This window comes from Drosophila sulfurigaster, chromosome 3 (assembly GCF_023558435.1).
Source record: "Drosophila sulfurigaster albostrigata strain 15112-1811.04 chromosome 3, ASM2355843v2, whole genome shotgun sequence".
In the NCBI taxonomy this organism is placed as follows: Eukaryota; Metazoa; Arthropoda; class Insecta; order Diptera; family Drosophilidae; genus Drosophila; species Drosophila sulfurigaster.
The window spans coordinates 20,292,513-20,313,789 of record NC_084883.1 but is presented as its reverse complement, the minus strand read 5'-3'; the positions used below and the strand labels follow the sequence as shown (position 1 = coordinate 20,313,789).

At 34.9% G+C, this 21,277-nt stretch overlaps 3 protein-coding genes across 9 annotated transcripts; all 3 read left to right on the top strand.

Annotated features, from left to right (window-relative positions):
* Positions 1–117: 117 nt before the first annotated feature.
* LOC133843897 (putative uncharacterized protein DDB_G0277255) lies at positions 118–14,161 on the top strand. The gene is made up of 13 exons (XM_062277653.1): positions 118–830; positions 2,609–2,720; positions 2,835–3,038; positions 7,023–7,095; positions 7,163–7,536; positions 7,609–7,702; positions 8,271–8,415; positions 8,974–9,579; positions 9,651–9,829; positions 11,507–11,708; positions 11,773–11,888; positions 11,949–12,023; positions 12,849–14,161. The coding sequence occupies exons 1-13, from the start codon at positions 477–479 to the stop codon at positions 13,261–13,263; spliced, it is 2,949 nt and encodes a 982-aa protein (XP_062133637.1). The 5' UTR covers positions 118–476; the 3' UTR covers positions 13,264–14,161.
* A 91-nt stretch (positions 14,162–14,252) lies between these two features.
* Positions 14,253–16,759, top strand: LOC133843900 (uncharacterized). 3 transcript variants are annotated; one of them, XM_062277662.1, is made up of 4 exons: positions 14,253–14,405; positions 14,464–14,850; positions 14,903–15,522; positions 16,638–16,759. In XM_062277662.1, exons 1-3 carry the CDS (start codon positions 14,354–14,356, stop codon positions 15,511–15,513), a joined length of 1,050 nt encoding a protein of 349 aa, XP_062133646.1. In that variant the 5' UTR covers positions 14,253–14,353; the 3' UTR covers positions 15,514–15,522; positions 16,638–16,759. The 3 variants fall into 3 exon arrangements, with proteins under 3 accessions (XP_062133646.1, XP_062133647.1, XP_062133648.1); XM_062277663.1 differs by having other exon boundaries at positions 16,650–16,720; XM_062277664.1 differs by having other exon boundaries at positions 14,253–14,850.
* Positions 16,751–20,958, top strand: LOC133843899 (odorant receptor 46a). Of its 5 annotated transcripts, none has more exons than XM_062277658.1 (5): positions 16,751–17,013; positions 17,463–18,047; positions 18,961–19,049; positions 19,106–19,280; positions 20,617–20,952. In XM_062277658.1, exons 1-5 carry the CDS (start codon positions 16,756–16,758, stop codon positions 20,668–20,670), a joined length of 1,161 nt encoding a protein of 386 aa, XP_062133642.1. In that variant the 5' UTR covers positions 16,751–16,755; the 3' UTR covers positions 20,671–20,952. The 5 variants fall into 5 exon arrangements, with proteins under 5 accessions (XP_062133642.1, XP_062133643.1, XP_062133641.1 ...); XM_062277659.1 differs by lacking the exon at positions 20,617–20,952 and adding an exon at positions 19,346–19,472; XM_062277657.1 differs by lacking the exons at positions 16,751–17,013; positions 17,463–18,047; positions 18,961–19,049 and adding an exon at positions 19,346–20,558 and having other exon boundaries at positions 19,144–19,280; positions 20,617–20,955.
* The last annotated feature ends 319 nt before the right edge of the window (positions 20,959–21,277 follow it).

The following is a 21,277-nucleotide window of genomic DNA, read 5'->3' as shown; positions in this document are numbered from 1 at the left end:
TTTGTTGTCATAAACAATTCTAAATAAAAATATCTATATACATAAATATATCTACAAAATGTTGACCTAAATAATTATAAATATATATAAAATTTGAAATACTTTATATTAAACAAAAACCCATTAACTATTTTCTACTTCGAATAATACACATTATAATCATTAATTGTTAATAACATCCATTGGAGAATCCAATAAAAAAAATCACAATTATTAAGGGGGAAGAAGCTGCAAGAACTTGACAAAATTGCAGGCGAAAACTGGAAGGATACACCCTAAAACCCCGTGTTTCTTTTGATCCGGTGCGTATACGTAACGGGAATTGTGGTCGGGATACCAGCCCCAAAAACTCACCAAATCGACATATTTAATAATTTCGGTATTCAAAAATAAAGAATTGTTTGTGGTTCTTGTGTTGTATTCTCTGAAAAGGAAAAAAAAAGACGAATTCAAAACGTTAATTGTTTTCGTACCGAATGGCGCTTTCGTTTCTTTCGCAAAATTCCGGCCTCTTGGATTTACAAAGCATATTTGATCCACAATATTCATTGCAACAACATCAACAACAACAACAACAGCAGCTACATTTAACATCACAACAACAACAACAACAATCATCACAACAACGCACTTCAACGAAATTCGATTTAAGCATCTTTAACGACTTTGACCAAATGGAATTCAACAACAATTTGAGTCGAAACCATAATCAATTTCAAAATAATAATAATAGTATAAATAATAATAACAGTAACCACAATTCAACTACCACCAACAACAATAACAACACCATACATACGCACCAGACCAACGGTGAAAATCTGAATCAGGTAAGTTCTTTGATATAGATATCTTTAAAAAGTGTGGTAGTACCTGAGAGGGCTGTGGATTGTAATTGCAGCATATTTTTCTTGCGAAATATATGTTAAATGTAGGTTCACATATTTTTAAATAAAAAAATCGGTAGAAAATTTCTTTGCAAAATATAATTTTAACAGAGGTTGGAGTATTCAAAAAATGTGGTAGTACCTCAGAGGAGTTTTCCTTGCGATCATATATTTACACATATATATTAACCTACATATATTTTTAATGTAGGTTGACTTTTTTTTTGACTAAAAAGAGCGCTAAACTTTCTTTGCGAAATATATTTTAAATGTAGGTTCACATATTTTTAAACAAAACAGTCGGTAGTAAGCCTCTTTGCAAAATATATTTTAAACAGAGGTTGGAGTATTAAAAAAATGCGGTAGTACCTCAGAGGGTTGTGGATTTTAACTGCACCAAGTTTTCATTGCGAAATATATTTTTAATGTAGATTTACTTTTTTTGACTAAAAAGATCGCTAAACTTTCTTTGCGAAGTATATTATTAATAGAGGTCGAAATATTTAAAAATGTGATTCTATCTCAGAGGGCTGTGAATTTAAAATGCTATTCTTGAACAAAATTTATTTTTAACGTAGGTATTTTTGAATAACAATTGTGGCTGTGAATTTGAACAGCAAGAAACTATCCTTTTCAATTCTTGCGATTTACATTTTTGATAATGAATAACTTAAATTTGTATTCTACGCTTTTGCATTTGGAATTTATATGGCAATATAAAATTAAATTTAATTTTAATCTCATGTTTATTTTTATCTTGATCTTGATAAATAGAACTCTAATCATAGCACTCTTTATCTATAACTGATATATATATATTTTTAGCTTCCCCTAGAAATATAAATCATGCCAATTTAGTAATGGTTTATTGATTTAATGGGTTCTAGTTTCACACCAGTTTTAATTGTTTATATGATTTTGATTCAGTGCTTAATTAGAACGAAATTAAATTGTGTATTTACAATCAATTAGAATAGGATATCGTATAACAACAGACAGGTAAACAAACAAGCGAACAATGTTGTCAAATGCGAATGTTACGTAAATAAATCGACTTGACAGTCATTAGATAGAAACTACTTACAAACTATATCTAGACTCCTAGACTCTAGATGGGCTCTTTAAACATACTTGTGCTCTGTTCGCACTTACTATATAAATAGCTTCAGACTGTCGGCTTCCATTGCTCTCTCACTCTCTCTTGCTATCTTGAAACAAAACGACAGGTCGTCCTCTTGTATGGTTATTATTTACACTCTCTCCCGGAGCTTATCTTTCTCCGAAGCCAATAAAATGAAATCAAATATTATGAACGCACATGTGGCGTAAACAAAATATAAAAAATCTCAATCTACAATATAGACGAGCGAAATGCAATGAATCGATTCAGATTCGAATTTTCTTAACTCTCACCCCGAAAGCTGAGCCTTAATAGGCTCGATTCTCTCAAATGTGCGCTTAGTCTGGCGTTTCTGTATTATCAGCAAGGTTTCGGACCCCTATACCACAATTTTTATTAAATGTAGACAAAAGCGATAATGTAGTCGAGGCAGAGTAGACATTTTTAATTGTGGAACGAGTGCTCTATAAATTTCGAAAATGTTCAGTTTTGGAAAGTTTTCCTTAGACAATCGTGTCAAATGTTGTGTAGTTTTTAGTTGACTTACGTTTTCCGTGAATATTCGTGTGAAAATTCATGTGCATTGTGGCTTCTGTTCTAGGTCCAAAATCGTCATTTTATCAGCGGCTATCATCATCAGCATATTGGATCGGATTATGAGCAAGTGATTAACTTTGTTGACTCACCACCGAATTCTGAGGAATCTTGGACAGGTAAGGCACAGATTTCGTTTCACCCAAACTCACCCAGAAGAAATCCCATCATCAAAACCAAATATGCAATTGGCTAATTGTAACGTTTTGATTCGGTTCGTTATTCTGCTGCAGACGCACAGTCCAAGGAATCGCCAGGACCCCAAATAATCGACGTTAGAACAATTTACTCCAACAGTGGTTCACGCAAAAGACGAATGGATTGGGACTCATTAGATATCGGTCAAAGTGAAAATTCGCCGACAACACAATCTGGCGACTTACCCAATAAGGTGCAACAGCACGAGAAGGATAAACACAAGAGAGAGAAGCATTCAGGTAACGACACTATCTTTAATCTATATCCATTCATATTGTTTTCAACAAATTTGTTGACTTTAAAATAAGCATGAAAACATTTTCAAGAGTTTTGTGCCAAATTCAGAATTTATCTTATCTGTCTGACAGTTTGAAGAGTTTCAGCATAATCCAAGTGATTTTTAGTGGTTTATCAATTGGGAGTAAATTTTTGTTATTTATTGTACATAGTAAATAGTTGTAATATGTTTACTGGAGTTGGAGAACTATCGATAGTGGGGGCCATCGATATTCGTCGATAGTCAATTTTGAGCCATCGATTGTTCTCCACCTCTAATGTATACTATTATTTTATTCATTTCATTTTCATTTATATTTTACCAATGTATTTCCAATAAACTTACATAAAACTTAACTTTTTTACAATCTGTTAATTTTCATTCTTTAATAATCTTACAAGTTAACAATAAATCAAAAAACACCTTTAAAAGCTAAGATTAGATATGAAACCAAACTTCTCACACTTCCCAGTGATTGCTTAAACGAAACTACAAAGCATGATATTTAATAATAATCATAGAACAATGAATGAACTACTCACATAAACTAGAGGAAACGAAAAATAGAATGCTTAAGTAATGATTATAAACAATTCTAAGAGAAATGTATTTTTAACATGTTGAAAACAACTTGACTGACAGTTGCGTATTTTGACGCCATCAAAATGATGGTCAATAGAATGAGAGACACAAAGAGGCGAAGACAGAGAGAGAGAGAGAGAGAGAGAACTTATACTATAGTTTAGTTAAAAAAGAAGTAAATTAACAACAATTTAATAACCGGTTTTTTAGGTATTTTGCGTCTGCGCAATGTGTAATTTGACGCCGCGTTTAATTAGCGGGAGGATCTATCACTGTATCTGTATCTATCACTCGATTTGTATCTGTATCTCAAGCTGTATCTGCATCTGGCTAAGGTTTTTGTAGAGTCCAATATACAATATTGTAGTTTTGTCTACCTTTACAGGGCTGAAATGCACCCGATTTGTTTTTGCTCTAGTCTTGATCTTATTTTAATGTGCTAATTGTTTCATAAAACAAAAATGAATCTGCTAATTGATTGATATCCAAGTGTGCAGCTCATAAAATTGATTTTTATTGAGCATTTCGTGATTCAACGTTTAAATTTTAATTAAATAGTCGTCATACGGCCAACAAATGTGTTAGGTACAAAACCTTTTTCATTTTTTTTCTTGGCTTAAAGCATATCTTAGAAATAAACGAGGAAATATAATTTGCTTGAATGAAATGTGTTCTAAAATTGTATTTATACATTTTTTGTGTACTCTCCTCAACTGCAATTCATTTGCAGTTCTTGTTTTGAATCAAAGCGAACTTTGCTCTTCCAACTTGTTGTATTTATTAGCTTAGCTTTGAGGCATGTAATTAAGTTAACACATATGTGCAAGACACGGTGTTAATTATTAGAGCTGAGTAAGAATAGAACAAGCTGCTTTTATGGGCACTTTTTATGGCTTTTATGATTGTATATAAGAAAAGAAGCTCTGGGAATTTTCCAATGCAGCCGAAAACGAAACACGCCCCCTTCCAGGCAGTTCAAGTTAAGATGAAAGATCTACGCTTGGATACATGACTGTACAAGTTCTTGAATATTGGGTTGAAATCACGCAAAGGTCAAACAGAGTTTTGTCATTGGCCTAATTACAGTCGCAACAGTTGAATTCAACAAATGCTGATACACAAATATGTACTAAATGTCTAGCCATATAATTTAAACTCTTTACAAGCTGAACATGTAAAGAGAGAAAGAGAGAGAGAGAGAGAGAGATGTAAGCGATTGAGGGGGTTAAACAGAGAAAGAGAGAGAGAGAGAGTCAGAGTCGGGGCCTATCGCAATGCTCGTGATGATGGCTTATCAACAAATATGAAATCAACAACGACAAATGCCCGCAGATAAGACCGCTAAATTGTCGACGTTTTGTAGAACCCGTAATTAAAGCAATTTCGTTTTTACTTAAAACCCACTGAAAACGAATCGAAAAACGAAACACTCGAAACACACGAAAATTGTTTGCAACCAATTGTCCGATTGTTTAATTAGTTTTTGTTTTATGTACTTTTTCAGCAACAATTAGTCACAACTATTCAATTAATTTTTTTTAACAGCAAATAATAATTGGGCCTTAAAATTGAGGCATACAAGTGCAAAAAACATTATTCTCTTTCTATCGTTTATATAACATGAGTTCGAAATTCAAATCGAATCGAGGCGAGGCTATCCTCAATTTGGCATTATATTTTCTGTCGGGGCTATGCTCTTGAAATTGTATCGATTGACATTTGAGCAATTACTTGAAACAATTTCCTCTTTTATTGTTGACAAATTAGCAAGCCGTGTGAACAGTCCTCCAACTTTCTAAAGTGCAAATAGGTTGACTAAATCGCGCACTCTTAGCTGGAAAATGTAAATTTTATTGCTTGGAAAATGCTTTCGCATTTGCGATTTTTATAGTACCTCAAAAAAAGTAAACATGTTTTATCAGTGAGACTAAATTTAAGCTTCATTCATTGAATATCTATTCGAAATTCTTATGCCATTATATGGAAAATCTCTTATCTAAGTTCAACATGCCCACCCCCACCCTCTTTACAGGGTATAAAAACAGTAACTACCGATTGTATCTGAATGAAGCGTGCTTCAGTCGAAAATATTTAATCGTCATCATTTGCGTCATGAGGCTCGCGATATGTCTGAACTAATTGCCATAAATTTAAAATTTTCAATTCAATTTTCGTTTGATATATGCATGCATTCAGATCTAAGAATTACAAATAGTTATTACAGGCAGATGTATCTTTGTTAATTACTCAACAGATCATTACTCATTCGCTTTAATTAAGTTGTATTTTGTCGCTGAGAATATTAAATAAAAAGAAATATAAATATCCTACGGCTATAGGGGCGTATTAGTAATATTATTTGATACGATATTATAATTAGTTGTATATATTTAGTTATTTCTGAGAAAAGAAGAGTTTTATATTGCTCTAGTAAATAAAATGTGTTATTTTTTAAACCGCAAAGATTTTGAATTAATTGAATAAGTTTAGTTTCTGAAACGCAAATGGAATAATATATGTAATTGCTATTATTATTCGTAGAATATTTAACTTAGATTTGCCTTATCTTGGCGCTACATAATAGGCCATAGTTCTGACACAAGTTCATTGTAAACAAGTAAGAAAGCTTCAGTCGAGTACCCTCGGCTGTGAGACACCCGTTACCCATTTTCAATGAAACCTTATTTTAAAAATATACCGCAAATATACTTATGCATACCGAAGCCTATACTTGGTATATTGATATTTTACTAAATTTAAATATACCCCAAAGTACAAAATATACGAAAGGCTATATTTGGTATATCGATTTTGCACTAAATTTACAGTATACCAAACATTAGAAAAAATACCAAAAATTTAGTGTGCGATACCCGTTACTTATTTTCAATACAACCGTATTCTAAAAAATATCCAAAAATATATCGAAAAATAATAATATATACCAAGTGCTATCTTTGGTATATGAATTTTGTGTACATTCATAATATATCTAAAGTACAAAATATACCAAAGGTTATATTCAAAATAAGCCATAAAGTATAAATGTACCACATTATCAATCGAAGCAAATAAGACCTGATTGTAGTGGGCGTTATTTGCTCTACAAAGCTATTTTTTTCTTTTTTCATTCTTTATGAGTTTTGAGATGTTTCCTTCTCTCATTTACATACATACATTTCCACAAAGTTATATTACTTTTTAACCCTATGGATAGAGGGTATACAAATATTATTATATTATTAATAGACTTGACTCACTCCAAAATATGTTATCTATTGACAGTCTCAAGTTTTAGTATAAATGTTTATTGATTTCAAAAATGTAATCGACAATTTGTTTTGTTGTTGTTGTTGTTTTACAGGTCGCAGCAGCTGGAGCGACGACATAGGCTTCGATTTGAACGCAGAGTTTAATAGCAACTCATATTTGAACAAGTGAGTGCTGTGAAATATCAACAAATAAAAAAAAAACAGGTTATTAATATCGTTATTATCGTTGCAGTGAGAACTTTTTATCGTTCTCCCCGAGCCTGACGGTTCTCAAACAGGAGCCGCAAACGGAGCAGCTCAAGCCAAGTCCCAAGGATCAAAGCACTGGCAATTCCGCCGCTGCTGCTGCTGCTGCTGTGGTAAACATTGGCAAGATCGACAAATCGCCATTGGGCGATGCCAATCATTCGCCACAGCGTGCTCAGGACACAGCAACGGGGGCAACGGGCAAACATGAGTTGAACTCGGTCAACATTTGTGGCTGTGGCTCGCCGCAGGGTTCGCCAGCCGCAACGGACTTTGAACTGAATTGCAATGCCAATGGAAATGGAAATGGCGCCGAGAAAGGCAAATCGGCAGCTGGCATTGAGGCCTATGCACAGGCGTGTAAGTAAAAAGATGACGAGATACATTTGCATCTTCAACGAATGGAATGTATTTCAATTGATTCAATTACAGCACGCTCGGGATTGCAGCAGCAGCTGAGCGTTGTCGAGGAGGCCAAGATAGAGCCATCCTCATCGGGCGGTGCCGCACGTGCAGAGGATAACAAGTAAGAGATGCTCGGCTAACTAAATCATTTAAGAGAGCGACAAAATATTGACTTGTTTTAGAAGAATGTGTAGCGAAATAAGTCGAGATAAATAGTAATTTGAGTAAGGCTAATTGTGTGTCTAATCTCTTAAGGAAAATAGAAATGTTATCGTAAATTTTATAGTTTAATTTGAAACAAAGGGAAAAGTTGGCTTTACTTCCTAATACATTAAGTGATTACCAACTTCGGTTTGTTTTAGTTTTTTCGATGAAAATATTTAAATTTAATTTGGATTTTCAAAACTAAAGATTTTCTTCATATTTGTTTAGCTCTTGAATTTGATCTTTATATCTTGAATCGAATTTATTTTCTTTAGTGTAATATAAAATAATACTACTATTAATACGATATACTAAAAATGAAGTATAATAAGAATTGAATTGAAAAATTTTGAGCACTTTTTCTTAAGGAAGTTTTTTTTTAGCGAAATTCGAAATTGTCTTATTTATTTATCAAATTATATCTGCCAAGTTTTACTTATTATATACTATATTAAACTGAACTTTTGTCTTCTCCTTTGCTATAGATTCCAGTACATTTTGGCAGCGGCCACCTCGATTGCAACAAAGAACAACGAGGAGACTTTGACCTATCTGAATCAGGGTCAAAGCTATGAGATCAAATTGAAGAAAATTGGAGATTTATCGTTCTATCGTGATAAGATTTTGAAGGTGAGCGAAATGTCGAGTGCGCTTTGTGCTGTAAGCAAGAAGGAGCAAAATTCGAAATGATAATCTGTACAAAAGTATAAATCATAACTGTCGCGACAAGATTTAAATGCCTTTCCTCGTTGCTTTCTCAGTCATGTGTTGAGTTCAAACTAATTTGCGAAAAATTGCAAGAGAAAAATTTGTGTAAATTGACTGAGTTATTGTTATGGTTGTTTCTATTAAGACTCGTTGACTATACATACGTGCAGCAGTCGAGCTAGATAGGCATATAGTATGATGATTGTGCGATGACGGCAGCGCAGTCAACGCAGACGGAGACGCAGGAAGCGACTGCGACTGCGACTGAGACAGCGACTGAGGGCAGTTATGTGGCATATTGAAATATTAAAGTTATGAGTGTGTGTGGATGTTAATTGATTTTAATATGCCCCAATTAAACTTAATTTGTACGCAAAACAACTTGAGGCATGCGCATCCACAGTTGACAATGTTTGAAAAGTATCTTGAAGTAAGCTCAATGTGTAAATTGTAATCTGAACTTTGTACTCTCTTTTGCAGAGCGTTATCAAAATCTGTTTCCATGAGCGTCGATTGCAGTTCATGGAACGTGAGCAGATGCAACAATGGCAACAATCACGTCCTGGCGATCGCATCATTGAAGTGGATGTTCCGCTCTCATACGGCTTGTGTCATGTGTCGCAGCCATTGAGCTCGAATTCATTGAATACGGTGGAGATCTTCTGGGATCCATTGAAGGAGGTCGGTGTTTACATCAAGGTCAATTGCATATCAACTGAATTTACACCAAAGAAGCACGGCGGCGAAAAGGGTGTTCCATTTCGACTACAGATTGAAACTTATATAGAAAATTCGACGACAAGCAGCGGTGGCAACAACAATAACAACAACAACAGCAGCAGCAGCTCGAGCAGCAGCAGCAGCACCAGCAGCAATAGCAACAGCAGCAGCAACAACAACAACAATGGCAGTACAACAACTAGCAACAACAACAACAACAACACTAACAACTTAACAATCACTTCACCCGGCACACCCGACAATCGTGCGGCGGGAAATGGCGGCAGTGGCAGCAGCGGCAACATTGCCGCACTTGCCGCACTCAACGGCAAACAGGCGGTGCATGCAGCTGCCTGTCAGATTAAGGTGAGTCGCCTTCCACTCTTCCACTCACTTCCACTCCTCGAATATTCATTGAGAACCATTTGGATCAACAGGTATTCAAGCTGAAGGGCGCCGATCGCAAGCATAAGCAAGATCGCGAAAAGATCCAAAAGCGTCCACAGGCCGAGCAGGAGAAATTCCAGCCCAGCTACGAGTGCACCATCATGAATGATATATCATTGGATCTGGTAACGCCAGCGACCACAACAACCGGCTGCTACAGTCCCGAATAGTGAGTATCGATCAATTGTCTTTAATTAATTACAATCATTCTGTTGTTCGATGCGCGCCAGCCACAATCAATCCAAATCCAATCCAGCAATTGCTTCAAATTATTTTGCGCATTTTCTCCGCCGTATGTTATATATATGTTTATTATAGTCAAGTATTTAGGGAACCGTTTGGGACACGTTTCTCAGCTAAATAGTAAATTACAAGGGAAATTGTAGCCTCAACTCTTTGCATAACACGAGGCGAGTTCAAGTTCACTCCCCCTCGTATACGTAATGCCTTTTGACTGCCCATTTCTATTCCCCATTTCAACAAACATATAATATATAGTATTAGTATTGTTTACTTAATTCAATGAGCACTCGAACTATGTTAATGGAATTCTCCCGAAATGTTATGGAAATCAAACAAATCAAAATGAAATCACTTGGCTTTATTTGTTTTTCTTTCATTCGCAAATCGATCGATGCGTTGAAAAAGAGAGAGCGCAAATAGACCGGAAATTTCTTTGTTTACTCTCACTAAAATTCAGGATCTTTGCTTGCCGGCTCTCTTATTGCTTTTGAAGAGAGAGAGAGATAGAGTGAGAGAGATAGTCTGGCAATGAGTTTTCTTTCTGTAATTTGTTTAGCTCTCGAACCGGTCTCGTTTTTTTGCGCTGCAAAATCAATAAAAACAAATTCGTAGTTATTTTTAGTACGGCTTTTAACCGGTTTTTACTACCCTGTCTGTGCATTTAAATGAGGGGCTTTGAGAGTATTTATATTACATATATATGATATTTATTTATATTAGAGACAAACTTTGTTTGAACTTGTTATTCGGTTGTACATGAATAATACCTAAGATATTTATAATAGATAGTGATAAACAGTTAAGAAAAAGAAGTTTTTCTGTTATGTTTATTAAATATGTAGAATTGAGAATCTTTTAAGTCAATAATTTATATAAAAATCTAAATTCTTTTAAGTCTAAAGATGTAAATTTTAAATAATATATTATATTAGCTTTATAAAAATACACAAATTATGATTCATATTTATGAATAAATGGATAAAAACAGGGTGACTGTTAGTCGTGTATTGCTTGAATTAATGATTTACTTGCGAAAAATTCTTTGCTCAAATAATTAGCATAATTTAAGAGTTTCGAAGGGATTGAATTTATTATTGGAAATCCAAAATTGGAAACCATATGAAGCAAATGCAAAAAGCTGAATTGATTGTAGTGATAGCTCATCGAATTTTGAATGATTTTGAAGAGTCTGCAAAATTGTTTTGCTGAAGGTCAGATAACAATAAAAATTACTAATGGCTGACTGAACAGATTTATATAAGGTTTAATCAACCACAACAATGGATGGATCAAATGACAAGCTTATGCCATATAAGCCATACAAATCGGAGCGTAATTGTAGAGAGAGCGAGGCGAGAGCGTGGCAAGAGAGTAAAATGAGCGCAAATGTGTGTTAGTGTGTGTGTGAGAGTGTTGTGTATCTATATCTTGTTGACTTGATTTTGTTGGCCCTTAGAGCATTCGTGAACATGCGCTTGTATCTGAAGGATCACGCCTGTCGTTGCCACAACAAATACTATCACACAATACTGCAACGAATTTGTAATAAAAATAATTCCAATTTGTAAAATATTCCACTAAACTATACTCTTTTTGTTTGCAGTATGAAATTGTGGCCAAATTCGCCGGTTCATATACCAAAATACGATGGAATGCTGCCATTTGCGAGCAGCGCATCACCGGCGACCAGCAGCAGTCCAATTGCAATCAATTCAGTGACATCAACAAATTCGCCAACATTGAAACTAATGGATGCCACAAACATGGTATCGCCGCAGCATGTGCCAGCGGATATGGATGATTACGTATGTAGACAAACACACACACACAGAATAAATTCACTAATTGAATTCGGTCTTTGCTATATAGAATCAGAACATAATGCCGGAATCGATGCCAGCACAAGTGACACAATGGCTGACCCAACATCGTCTGACGGCCTATCTCACCACTTTTGCCCACTTCTCGGGCGCCGATATTTTGCGGTAAGTGAGCTTTTGCTTCATTTCTCCAACAAATAGCTTATGCTCTCTACCTTTTTGCAGCATGTCCAAGGAGGATCTGATACAAATCTGTGGACTAGCCGATGGCATACGCATGTATAATATTCTGCGCGCTAAGTAAGTGACTGGAATATAACAAAAAAAGAAACTTGCACGGATTAAGTTTATGCAAACTTTGGCAAAAGCTCTTTAAGTTATAAAACAGCTTTCAACGCACTTGTTTGTCTATACTTTAACAAGCTTTTATAGTATGAAACGATATGGAAATGTTTCTTCGATTGTTAAAGACTTCAAATTTGTTAAAAATGCTTCAACCCACTATACGCAGATCAATTTTTGTTTATGCTGCACAAATTGAGTGCTATTCTGATTATGAAAACCTAATCGAATGCACTTCTCAATTGCTTTCCTTTTCATCAAATAATTAACTTTTTCTAAATGACTGTTGCTGTCTCAATTATTTTCCTTTTGATCACATAAATCAAGTTTTTGATTATTGAAACCTTCTTGTAAATGGCTTTTGCTATCTCAATTGTTTTCCTTTTGACCAACTAATTAGTTTTCCTTAAATTTTTTAGCCATTTTACACAATTCAAGTTTTGTTTATACTGCACAAATACAGTACGATTTTCATTAGGAAAACTCTTCTTCTAAACGACTGTTTTCCTTTTCACAAACTTATTAACTTTTCTTTAAAATTTGTTAGAAATACTTCCAACAATTTTACCTAGATCAAGTTTTGTTTATGCTATACAGATTGATTGCGATTCTGATTATTGAAACGACTGTTTTCCTTTTGACAAGCTTATTAACTTTTCCTTAACATTTGTTAGTTATACTTCCAGCTGCTTTATTCAGATCAAGTTTTATTTATTTTATGAAATCTTCTTCTAAATGACTTTTGCTTTCTCAATTAATAAACTTTTCCTCACTTGCTTGCAGAACAATTGCACCACGTCTGACTCTCTACGCCAGCATGGATGGCTGCAGCTTCAATGCTATATATTTGCTCTCCAACACGGCCAAAGAGCTGCAGCAGAAGCTTTACAAGTTACCTGGTTTTTACGAGTTCATGGCCAAGGGCGGCTCCGCTGGAGGTATGGAGAATGGAGGCGTGGCAGCTGCAGCTGCACTCTACAACAATTGGGGCATGCATTCAAAGTTCTCCGGCAGCGGGTCGAACATCTTCAACGAGGTGAACAAGAGTTGTGTGTACATTTCGGGACCGTCTGGCGTTCATGTCAGCATCACCGATGAGGTGCTCAACAATGAGATCAAGGATGGCAGCCTCTATGCATTGGATGTGCAGGCGGGCAAAGTTGTATTGAAATTGATCAATAAGCAGGATAATAATTGAACAAACAACAAATATGTTTAGTTGTAGAATTGCCTTTGTTAAAGTTTGCCTAGAGAATGTGAATGAATGAAAAGAGAATTCAAATGAAAAGTATAGTTTTTAGCATTTAATCACTAAACTAACTATTCAATATTTTACGAATAACACACACGTATTACAATTACACATCAGATATATACATATTGATCATATATGATATCATTTTCTATGTAAGTTTCAATTTGTAGGAGATTTCGCGCAGCAATTTTGAGCAAGTTATAACAGATCAAAGATCACCTTCTCTCCCCTTAAATAATATGATTTCGATATTGGAAATGCTTTTATTTTCTTTTATCAGTTTCTCCCCGTTTGTTTATTTGCTATTTTCATCCATTATCTCCCATTTCCATTCCATTTTTTTTGCATAGCATTCTGTTCTTAATTTCTTTTTTTTTTTGTATCTAATGCTGTATGTTTTATGTATTTAAGTTCTTATTATTTTATTTTCTAACATCATGCACCTACGTAAATAACGTTTATATATTTGTTTCAACATATATATTATCACATAAACACCGCAACACGATATCCGTATGAAACAGTTGCAAAACATTTGAAGTAGAAAAAATTAAAAAAAATACCACATAAAAAAAAAACAAAAAAATATTAAAAACCCAAAAAAAAAGATATATATAAATTTAGAATATGTTTATAATATAAACCACACAACAAAAAGAAATTATGATTACCACATTCAAAGTACAGTACCACGATAAATCGAACAACAACAACGAATGTCGGATGAGAGTTCAGCTAACAACCAAACAACATCTATTGTTTTTACTTATCCAGCTTGTCTATTGTATGTGATAGAAGCAATAAAGTGTTATCCAAGAGTGGACTGTCAAAAAAAGAAAAATCCACCGATACTGTGTTTTTATTCAAAAAAGAAAAATCGAAATCAGAGTTATCGATAACGATTATCAAATTCAACGTAATCGTTCATTAGCAACTCTGACTCAATTTGGGTTTTCCCCCTGGGGCTTCAATTTTAGTTGTACAATTTTTTTTCGGCAACTTTCTGTTCAAAATTAACAAGTCCAAAATAATTATGAAGATTTATTTCTTAATACAATTTATTGTTTTGCTGACATTCGCGCTAAGTAAATGCCATTGAAATGCAATAAAATTAGATAAAGAATAATTTTGAATTGAATGCAGGCATTAAAGGGGATTGTAAAATTAATTCGAATATGGTTGAGGTCACAAATCGTCTATTTACATATCGTGATGAAGCAGGAGCTTATCAATTGCTGCGCACAGAAACTGTGCCCAGCGGATTAACGCTTCACATGTTTTGCCATGGCGGAGATGTGATTGAGGCTCAATGTCAGGATGATGGCCAATTTTCAGCACGTTTTCCCATGCGGTGCTCCAAACCAATGGTGGCAAATGCGAAACCTGTGCGTGACAATGAATGTGCCGGGCAAATGTATTCGATTGGCCATCAGATTAATGGAGCCCACTTGGAACTCTTTCGATCCTGCTACGATGCTACGAACGGACGCGTTTTGTACGCCGAGAGCGATGTCTATTACAAGTCCTATTGTAAGCGTGAGTAGATGATTCTATATGCTGTTCTGATTCGTCTTTCATGCAGTTCCGCGGCGTCCATTTGTGGACGTCACCACCGATGAGATTGTGACACCAGCCGAAGGCACATCCTATATAAAGAGCAATATTTACCGTGTCTTCTGCTCCATCTTTGGCAATGAACAAAAATATTGGCCTAGTCCTTATCATTTGATCATCAATCGTGGTCATTTGGTTGCCTCAGCGGATTTTCTATTTGTCGATCAAATGTCGAGCACCTTTCGCTACATCAACTTTGTGCCGCAGTGTAAATCCATCAACGATGGCAACTGGGAGAAGATTGAGCGTTGGGTGCGCAGTCAAATCCCCAGATCATCTCCATTTCATATCAAAACTGGTGGCATCGATGTGTTAAACTTAGCCGATGTGAATGGCTACGATCGCCCAGTTTATTTGTACAACTCAAAGTTGCCAGTTCCACAATGGATCTATAAAGTGGTCAGAGATGTCGCAAGTGGCAAGAGAATCTATGTATTTCTTTCCTTCAACAGCGTCTTCCAAAGAAATCCGCCAAGTGTGCCTGACTTTTGTCAGGCTGTCTCTTGTCCATTCTACTTATGGCAAGACTCCGAGAAAGGATATATATTTTGCTGCAATCCAGAAAAATTTCAATTTTAAATCAAAACAGTGAGTAATAGTATTTATCTTTATCAATCAAATTGATAATCATAAATTATTCACATTTATTGCTTCTCGCAAATTTGTTGAATTTGTGTTTTTTTGTTTTTGCAATTTAATTGGCCGCCTCCCTAACACAAATTGTTCTTTGCATAATTTAGTATTTTTATTTAACGTTCACAGGCGCATTAGGCAATCGATTGGGTTGCAAACACTGTGAAAAATAGTCGACCTAGTTTCCACAATCACAATTCTAATTTTTGAAAAATTTATAACAGGAAACGAGTATTGCATTTTGAAATTCAAAATTAAAATTTTTCATAATCATACAATGAATTTTAGCTGAAATATATTATATATTCAGGACGACCTAAATCCTAGCTTATCTAATCTAAAATTGTACTGTACTAAAATTATTCAAATTTTTAAGAAAGATCGGTATTTAAAAAAAATTGCCACGAAAGCTTGTAATGCTAGACATTAAATTCTAGAATTAACATTACTTAAAGTTGTATTAAACTTTAACAAAACGGATATTACACTTTTAAGGACGACCAAAATCCTGTATAAAGAAATTTCATTGTTAGCTTATCTAACCTAAAATTTGACTTTATTAGAATTCTTAGAAAACAAATTATTAGAAAGGATTGTAAAACTAGTCATTCAATTCTAGAATTAGCCTTAATTATTAGTTAGTTTAATACATCTAACTCTAACAAAACGGATGCTACCCAATACCAATATTCAAATGAAAACATGTTCTAACAATACACAAAAATAATATATCGAAAAATTATTGAAATTTCCCAAATGCTATGGTTTATCTAATCGGAACCAAATTTTCAGGAAATGTAAATACTGTTGTTATCATTCATGACAAATATTCTATTTAGCTTCATCAACTTAAAATTTGATTGTACTATTCTTGTAATTGCAAGGTTTAAAAGGTTCAAAATCAAGTGACAAAAGTCATTTAATTCTAGAATTATCATTGCTTAAAGTAAAGTAAATTAAACCAATTCTAACCAGGGATAACTAACAAGTTATTACCGCATAAACCAAATTTACACAAATTGAATATTTTGATAGCTGAGATTTAAATTTAATATGTGACCATCGATTAGTGCAAATTTCAGCTCAATTAAAATGCCTAACGACTTTTTAATCATTTACGCAATGCGCTTTAAAAGCCCTTGGGCACCTCAAGACCCGCAACAGTCGTAACTAAGAAACTCCAACGTAATGACGCTGAATTTCGATAGCGAAGTGCAAGTTTTTTATGAAGGACAAAAAAGAATTTTGAACTTTTACTCAATATGGCCGCAGAAGACGAGATGTCAACGTTTAATGCATAGCATACATTTCTGGCACGTTTTCAGTTTCTGGATAATGCTCTTCAATCTGATATTGATGCTGCACATTGTCATTAATATTGGCAACATGAATGAGATAGTTAAGGGATTCTTTGTGCTAGCCACTTGCTTGGCTTACACACACAAGGTGAGTTACCTAGGAAGTGATCTCTTCACTGAAAAAAAATTTGTTAAATCAAAATTTAGTGGTCCTAAAATCAAGTCTTAGTACTAAGAATTTCGGTCTAAAAAGTTCTTGAAGACCACGAAATTTTTAATGTTTGAAAAGACATCTTGATAATAGACCCAAGTTCTTATTAATAAGAGAAACAAAATCTTGAAGTTTTAAGACGAAAAATATTAATTTAAGATCAACAAAATATTACATTATAGTTTAAAGTTTTTTTTTTACTATTTATTAATTATTGTATTATTTAATTAGCACACTCAGTTGTATGATATGTTCATCATTTTACTTACGAAATATTTATCATAGATTCGCGCAGCATTTTAACCCAGAATCTCTTATGGAATATTAATGAAAAAACTTAAAGCTATATTGGGTTAACCAAGTATTATTTTCCATATATATTTCAGGTTTATTCCGTCAAGGTGAACAATGTGGCTTTGTTGCAACTCTTTGAGGATCTTCATGCCGCACACTTTCGACCCGAGGATGCCGAGGAGGAGCTGATCTTTGTGGCAGCCCGAAAACTTAGCTATGCTCTCTATAAATATTATGGCATCATTTCAGTGACGGCTTTGACAATGCTTCTGATCACTCAATATGCCATCGATAATACGCAATTGCCGTTGGCAACTTATCATCCATTTAGCGCGGAACGGGGGACTTTTGGCTACATCTTCATGTATTGGTATCAATGTGTCGCCTTATCGTTGTCCTGCTTCGTGAACATATGCTTTGATTCCCTCTGCTGTTCCATGTTCATCTTCATCAAGTGCCAATTGGATATTTTGGCATTGCGACTCCAGAGATTGGGATACGATTGTGACGAGATTGTTGAGTTGCCGCTGCGAGATCAGCTTAAGCATTGCATCGAGCATTACATGAGAGTTGTGGAGCTGTCTGCCAATATCGAAGCACTCATCTACAAGCCCATATCATCGCAGATATTCTGTTCGGTTCTGGTGCTGACAGCCAACTTCTATGCCATGTCCTTGGTGAGTTAAGAGTGTTGTCTAAGATATGTTTAATATATTTAGAAACTATTGAGTTGGCAGCCTAAGAAATTCAACTTGGAATCAATGAACTTTGCGTTGACAAAATTAGCATCAATTTGTTATATTATAATATAACATATAGTCCCATATCCGAAAGCACTTTTTATTCTCAAAAGTATAGTTTCTTTTAGTATAAAAATGTTTGTCACATTTACTTCTCATATATTTCTGAAATAATATCCTAATTTATAGCCTTGACAGCCATCTTTTGTAGACGATTAAGGCAATCTCTAATTTAATCATTACATTTTAGTGTCTTTTAAAAGTCTTTGGAAAAGTATGCAACTTATTTTCATTAATCGGAACATTAAACAAAAAATACATATTTACTTGGGAGAAAATTAACAACTGCTATTTCAGTGTGCAGCCATAACTTTGTGCGCATGTACTATGTACAAAAACGAATACTACAGAAAAATAGAAAAGATTTAAAGAAGTGTTTGCTATACTCTACTTTACAAAAATAATCAAGCGATCAACTTACAAAATGTAATATGCAAAAAATGCCATTATGTAGATTTGTTTCTGTCTTACTGTCTTTTTAAACTTTACAGAAAAGAAAAGCTAGAAACAAATTGCTAATCACTATTCTTCTTTATAATTTTATTACAATCTAAACTTTAAATTCGAAACATAAAGAATTATATCAAATAGCAAAACAAGACTTTATTTACGTTGCATTATACATGAACTAAATTAAATCGCACCCTTAACATTTATTTTCTTTGATAATACAAATAATTTCAATTATAATTAAGAAAATTGACCCAATTCTAAATAAATTAATTCCATATAAATCAAGAAATTAATTTCTATATAGATATAATTAAGTGTACATTAATTTCTCTTGCAGTTATCCGATGACAAATTGGTTTTTCTCAAGTTTTTCATCTACCAAAGCTGCATGTTGATTCAGGTTTTCATACTCTGCTACTTTGCCGGGTAAGTTTCAAGGAATAAACCCGTATTTATGTACTTGATCTATCTTCAATTGGCAGTGAGATTGTGCAGCGTAGCACTGAGCTGCCCCATGAGCTGTACAAGAGCAATTGGGTGCACTGGTCACGTTCCAATCGACGCCTGATGCTGATGTTTATGCAACGCCTGGACACCGCAATACGCATAAGGACCTTTAATGCGAGTCACGCCTTCGACTTGGCGCTGTTCAGTTCGGTGAGTTGATTTTTTTTTTGCACTGTACTGCACTTAATTTGCCCATAATAAGGGCGCCTCATTAGAGCTCATTATCCTGCGTTGTCCTTGCATAAGTTGCGCCTATAAAAGCCGACAAGTTAGAGGCTTTATCATTGAATAGTTGTTGAACCGAGCGAACCAAAGATGAACCGCGCAGAGCACCGAGAGATTACCGAAAGTTTCTACAAGTATCAGGTGCGATATTTTGAGATTTTGGGCTTGTGGCAACTGCGTCCAGATGCCACAAAGCGGCAGCAGATGTTGCATCTTCTGCGCTATTTGCTCTTCTTGGGCATTGTGTCGGTCATGTTGGTCTTTTTCGCAATACACGTGTTGGCCAACATCGATCAGCTGACCGTGATAATGCAAGTGTTCTTCTTGTTTGCCACCGAAATGTCCTGCATGGTCAAGTTGCTCAGCATACGTCTGAGGCGTCGGGAACATGCTCAACTGCTGGATGAGATGCATTCCAGCGTCTTTAGGCCAAGAACTGCGGAGGAAACGTTGACTTTCAAAGGTGCCGCTCAGATGGCCATCAATATGCGCAATTACTATGGTGCCATGTCGATTCAGGCTGCCGCATTGCTACTGGTGATGCAATGGTTTGTGGACAGCAGCGCCTTGCCGCTGGTGATGTACGAGCCTTGTGATCTGGCAAATTCGAGTTGTTACTACGTTCTCTACACGTATCATCTGTTGTCATTGCTGCCCACTTGCTGGCTGAACATTGCCTTCGATTCCATGTCACAGGCTTTGCTGAACTTTTTGCGTGCACAGTTGGTGATGCTATCGATGCGGCTGGAGAATTTGGGTGCTGCTCTGACGCCTTTGGATGATCATCGCATAGCGAAGGAATTGCGGGAGTGTTGCGTTTACTATGCGCGCATTGAGCGACTCAGGGATATGGTGGATGGTTTCATTAAAATTCCCGGTTCGGTGCAATTGTTTTGTACCATTCTGGTGCTCGTTTCGAACTTCTATGAAATGTCTACGCACGCGGACGAAACGGCTTTCATCATGAAGATTGTAACGTATCAGTTTGCAATGCTGCTGCAAATCTTCATTGTTTGCAATGCGGCCAACGAGGTCACTTATCAGAGCTCGCTTTTGGGTCATACCCTTTACAATTCGGAGTGGACTACTTGGAACAAGGACAATCGCAAGATGTGTTTACTGATGATGCTGCGCTTCGATGATCCGCTTTGGGTGCGCACCATAAATCATACACAGAGTTTTAGTTTGCCTACATTTTCATCTGTATGAATAGTTGTTTTTAGTTTTATTTCATTATTAACATATTTCATTTACTTTGCAGATTGTGAACTGCTCGTACAGTTACTTTGCATTGCTCAAGAGGGTCAACAGTTAAATGTGGCGGCTTAAACATTTTTGAAAATTTCGCACGCGTTGGCAGCACTGCTTATCGAATAACGATTACTTATCGCTTTTAGTATATAATTATTTTAGGCACATTTTTAAAGATTTGTAATAAATGACACAAATAAATAACACTGCACATATCATAGCGTTCAGCTCATGTTCGTTGTTCGCGAAAAATGTTTAAACGTTGCAATCATTATACTAATATAATATGGTTAATGGTTGCATTAAGTACTCGAAAGCAAACTTAAAAAATGAGTTTAAATTCCTTCGCAAAATTTCACGCAATTTTTTTTCAAACTTAACTTACTAATCATTATATACCCGAATTTTCTTTTTAATTATTTTTCTTTAAATTACTTTTATCTTGTATTAATGAAGTAAAATAAATATTCTATTGTCTTTGTACATTCATTTTATGCAAATTAGAGGTATGGATTCAAAGATTACATTTGTATACGCTCATTTTCATACATTTGCTGTATATTAATGTGGAAAATATTTAATTAAATTGTTAGAAATGACATTCGATTTGTTTAATAAAGAATGCAAATTGGTATTATTTTTATTGTTCATTTAAATTTTTTTTAAATATG